This window comes from Clupea harengus, chromosome 7 (genome assembly GCF_900700415.2).
Source record: "Clupea harengus chromosome 7, Ch_v2.0.2, whole genome shotgun sequence".
In the NCBI taxonomy this organism is placed as follows: Eukaryota; Metazoa; Chordata; class Actinopteri; order Clupeiformes; family Clupeidae; genus Clupea; species Clupea harengus.
In genome coordinates this window covers 3,179,525-3,184,982 of record NC_045158.1, presented here as the reverse complement: position 1 = coordinate 3,184,982, position 5,458 = coordinate 3,179,525, and the positions used below count along the sequence as shown (strand labels likewise).

The window sequence follows — 5,458 nt, the reverse complement described above, 5'->3', positions numbered from 1 at the left end:
AATGGGATTGCTGTATTTGTTTAGAGAAAGCTACACTCCTTTGCACCTCAGGGTTCTATGCCCCCTTATGCTCTACTAAACACACACACACACACACACACACACACACACACACACACACACACACACACACACCCCTCGCATCAGATGTCTTTTGTGTAGTGTAGTATGCTGGAGCACTGGCCCCTAAACACATTGTGGTTTTGACAAGTGTCCAAAATAATTAAATAAATAAATGAATACATGTCTGGCAGTGCAGTCATAGGCTGGTCAGCTGAGCTGGACATGAACCTGTGACCAGCTATCCTGCATTTCAGATGTAATCCAGATTAATCCTCATAGTCTGAACAGTCTTGAACATTTCTGCTCTGATGGAATATTTGGTAACGCTTTACAATAACCGCATGTACATCAAAAGAGGAGCCTGTGACTCTGATCTAATACAGTTTGTGTCAAATTCAGCTCATTTCATGTTCCTCTCGATGTCTGTTCTGTTCGAGTGCTCAAAGAAACCTGGTTTTCGTACAAAGCCCTGGCTCTGCAAAATGGGACACGATAGACGTAGTGGCTCAGACCGAGCCATAAACAAATCCAGCCAATTAACATGTTGCTTCAGGAGCACGGAAGGGATAGGTGTAATTTGATTGGCTGTTGAGCTCAAATATCAGCAACCTTTCACCAGAATCACGGACTGCACCTTTAAGAACTCATGGTACATTGATGGACTGTACAGTGATTGTAGTACGATTGCATATGTTGAATTCAATGAAAACCTTACTAATACACAAAGGCAATGTAGTAGATTATAAATTGATGCACTCTGTATATTTGTCAAAATGTTCATATATTTGAAATTGATCTGTTATCTCTACAGAATGTGAGAAGGTCCCCAAGTATTCAAAGACATCTCAGTGTGTTCAGTTCATTGTATATTATTTTAGCAACATTGGCCAATAGGCTGCCAGGGAGAAGAGACAGCGCCCCAGCAGTTTGGAGCGAGTGTTCATTATTAAATCAGAGTTATATAAAGCCTGTGTTGATGGGCGGTATGTCTGGTATTAAGCTGGTTTTAGAGGCTTTGAGTTCTGGAACATGAACTAATTGAGTTCCAGTTCTGATTCCAAGTTCTGATTCCATGCTGATTAAGGGAGGTAATGTGAGAGGGCACTGATTTGGAGTCCGGCCCGTTCTCTGTCAGTGTTAACTGTGAGGGGCTTTGTGAATGCAGATTCCGATTAGTGCGCTATGACTGTAGTTTGCTGAGAGGTGTAAAACGCACAGCATTTTATTCTATTTTCTACTGCTGAATGCAGACAGCATATCACAGAGTCCATCCTTTCACTACTTCCTAGGCTGTGGTTTGTCTTCGTTCCATCTGCAGGAAATTGACGGATGATTACGCTGTCTGTGTTGGAGTTGGGCAATTGGGGATGTACTGAGGGGATGTACTTTTACAGATTCAGCTGTGCAGTGTGTATAGTTTCAGATATTATGAAATGGTGTATGTGGGTGTGTGTGTGTGTGTTATTCAAAAACATGGACATTATACAAGTATGCATGAGTGGCAATGTGTCATCATTTATGTCCAGGTGTCTCTATACTGTATGTGCCTTGTCCAGTCTTACATTATGCCCACCCCTCTCTCTCTCTTTCTTTCTCTCTCTCTTTCTTTCTCTCTCTCTCTCTTTCTCTCTCTCTCTCTTTCTCTCTCTCTCTCTCTCTCTCTCTCTTTCTCTCTCTCTCTTTCTCTCTCTTTCTCTCTCTCTCCAGCTGCAGGGTGTGGGTGTGAGTCCAGCCCATATCGGCTTCAGCTACCTGACCATGGAGTCGGACAAGTTCATCTGCGTGCGGGAGAAGGTCGGCGAGCAGAACCAGGTGGTCATCATCGACCTGGCCGACCCAACAAACCCCATCCGTCGGCCCATCACGGCCGACAGCGCCATCATGAACCCCGCCAGCAAGGTCATCGCCCTTAAAGGTCAGCCTGCAGCGGTCAATGTCTCTGGCATGGTCTCCGTGACCGGTCAATTCCTATGGCATGGCCTCCGTGACCAGTCTCCGTAATTGGCCAATGCCTCCTGATGGCACTCGTCATTAGGTAGTGCAAGGTGGCGGAGTCATTGACCGGTCACGGAACAGACTCTAGAGCTACTAACCAGTGTGAAGTATAAGGTGCCAGTGCTCACAAGAATGACCAGTCTGAGCTACAACTGCTTCTGTTAATTACGGATTAGGTGACCAGATTTCCGAGACAAAATCCGGGGACATTTTCAGTTCAGACATGTAAACACCTCCAAAACAGTGTAATGTTCTCATCTTTGTAAACGAAAGACGGGGACAGTCCCCGGAAACCGGGGACGTCTGGTCACCCTAAGCTAGAGGTGTGATTTTAGCAAGGTTAGATAGAGGTATGATCTAGCAGGGTTAGCTAGAGGTGTGATATTAGCGGGGTAACTAGAGATGTGATTTTACCGGGGTTAACTAGAGATGTGATTTTACCGGGGTTAGCTAGAGGTGTGATATTAGCAGGGTTAACTAGATATGTGATTTTAGCAGGGTTAGCTAGAGGTGTGATATTAGCAGGGTTAGCTAGAGGTGTGATATTAGCAGGGTTAGCTAGAGGTATGATTTTAGCAGGGTTAGCTAGAGGTATGATATTAGCAAAGTTAGATAGAGGCCATCTGGGGCAGGGGGTGCACCAGGTGCAGGATGAGAATCCATAAAGCTCTGTGTCATTTAGTGTGCCTGTTCAGTTTTTCTTATCACCATCTCTATTCTCAAGACTGTTTGACTATAATGTGTGTGTTTGTGATCTCTGTTTTATACTATCTTTACTGTTTAAACTAACATCTGTTTTAACCTCAATGTACTGTCTAATTTGCAATTCCAGTGTATCCTACCTCCGTTCTTTGTATTATATTTACGTTGTGTATGTTGCTAAATCTTATCTTAGATTTCTAGCCTTCTCTAATCTGTTTTTTTTTCTCTGCTCTATTCTGTTCTACTCTACTGTAACGTACCTCTATGTTCCAATGCATTTCTACTGTGCTGGCTTCCTCTCCCATGTATTTTGCCTTCACTGTCTAAATTGTATCAGTCAGTGCTTTTTCATGGCATTTTTTTAATCAGTCCCAGGCTATCTTTACTCCCTTCCCTGTCAACTCATCTCTCTGCATCTTCTGTTTGACAGTGTGTCTATGTTTATGTGAGATAGGATGATTTGTTAGGGAGAGTGTTTATAGATTGCATTAGGGAAGGACCTTTGGAGCTTTGATAAGATCCTAATGAACGCTAACTCCGCTGCTAATGCTAATTCATACTAACCGCTGCTAATAATGCTAATTTAAGATAACCAGCTGCTACTAATGCTAACTCTACCCTTCAGTTTGCCCACATCTCTCTCTTTTTCCCCCTTTTCTCTCACTAACTCTTTCTCCCCTGCTGTCTACTCTTAAAAAGATGGTGAGTTTGTTTACCGTTCCTCTCCTTCTTCCTCTTTGCCTGTCTCTGTTTGATTTGTCTTTCTGTCTCTCATACATCTGTCCTGATGTGGTTAGTTTGCACTTCCATGGGCATTTCACACTCTCATAGAGCACACTGATTTATGAAACAGGTTTATGTAGACCACTGAAGCTCACGTGCTGTTACCCCGTCCCTTCTGTCTACAGCAGACAAACTCCATAATGGACTAAAGACATACTGAACGTTTACAGGTACAGCTAAATAGTGAGAGTGTTAAGATAGAAAGATAGGAAGATAGATAGATAGACAGATAGATTAATAGATAGATATATTTATCACTAAATTTAAGACTAAAATTGCTTTTAAGACTATAACACTGAAAACATCCTAAGAACATAAACCTCAGTGAAAACTGGCCATCATTTGAGTGGAGTTGTCACAGCCTCTCCAGAGCTGAGCTGAGCTGAGTGGGTTCAGTCAGTTTGAATGACTGTCTGAACACCTGAACACCAATTACAGCACACCTCTAATGGTCTGTGGGCCCCGACTGGTACGTATGCTGTAATGAGGGGCTGTGGGGAGCCTGTGCAGACAGGGCTCAGTTCTGTAGTTTGTGTAGTGCTAACTGAGAGTCACACTTGTAAACCCTTAAAGATATCACACATCTCTCTGTGTGTGTGTGTGTGTGTGTGTGTGTGTGTGTGTGTGTGTGTGTGTGTGTGTGTGTGTGTGTTTGATTTAATGACATAAGAGATCGTTGCATGGGCATTCAGTACACATTCACTCTTAACAGCCCACACAACAGGGATTAGGAGGTTAAACTCTCTGTGATCCTGAAGTCATGAGAAAACCACTGGCTATGAGGAGAGTTGTGTTGAGGTCAGGCAGTGAGCTCCGGGGTTATAAAATGGGTGTTATTGGACACTAGGGCCTTGGGTAGTAGTCACTGGAGATTGTGAGAGTAGATATCAGACTGAGGAGGGGTCAGACAAGGCAACGCTGTGAGGTCATTTCCAGGAGCTCTGAGTCACCCTCGGCTGATCTGGGTGACTCACAGATAGATCTCAGTGCTCTGTTTAGAGAGAGAGAGAACTAGCGACAACTGGCGGTAAGAGAGAGACAGGATGTGTGGGGTAGAACCAGGTAGAATGAACAGGAGGGGAGAGTTCTGGATTGAGAGAGTGGATGATGAAAGGGAAGTTTAAAACGGCAGTTAGTGTTTTTTGTAAGGGTCATCCTAGTTTGTTGTCACAATCATTTTTTTTACGATTAATTGATTAGTTGATTAGTTTCAAACTAGAATCCTATATAATCTATATATTTCAAGATTCAAGGTTTATGCGCTTTTTTCATTCGTTATCATTCAAACAAATCATAAAACCTTAAATTCAATGCATTAATACATAAACCAGCATAGTGAATAAGTGACAAGATAACAAGATGTTGATCTGGAAACTGAAGTTGAATCTCATCATTTCTGTGACATGCAAGCAGTTGGGACTAATTGCCATGCTAATTGCACTTCATTTCATTTGATGACCTTCTTAACTCTTGGGCTTGGTGAAATGCTACTAGTTTTAAATCTTTATGATCATGCTGACATTATCTCCCTGTTATTTTTAGTTTGGTCTCTCATTACAGCAAAGGGACATGCTTTATCCGTTACTTTATACATTATCTAGCTACTCCATAGTTCTAGAAAGAACCTTTCTTTTTATATCTAATGAGCTAGTTAATGAGTACAATGATAATCGACTATTGCCTTAGTTGGCAACTATTTTTAGAGTCTGTTTTAGTTGATTAAGTCGATTCGTTTTCGCAGCCCTAATCTGCACTACACTGTAAATTGCTTAAGATGAATGTGTCTGCTAAATGAAGAAATGTAAATAAATGAATGAATGTAGCTGTTCTGACATCTTGGTGTGTATTTGCTCTAGCTGTCGGCGTTGTAGAGTGGGTGTCGAAATGCAGCAATAGTGGTAGAGTTTGAAAGGTA

General features: G+C 42.3%; 1 protein-coding gene across 1 annotated transcript in view; it reads left to right on the top strand.

Moving 5' to 3' along the window:
• Positions 1-1,766: 1,766 nt before the first annotated feature.
• LOC116221204 (clathrin, heavy chain-like 1) overlaps positions 1,767-5,458 on the top strand; it is a gene marked incomplete at its 3' end in the record, with an annotated part of 21,192 nt that continues 17,500 nt past the window's right edge. The window contains exons 1-2 of the mRNA XM_031571172.1: positions 1,767-1,978; positions 3,460-3,462. Coding sequence (XP_031427032.1) covers positions 1,822-1,978; positions 3,460-3,462 — 160 coding nt within the window. The remainder of the gene's footprint in view (positions 1,979-3,459; positions 3,463-5,458) is intronic.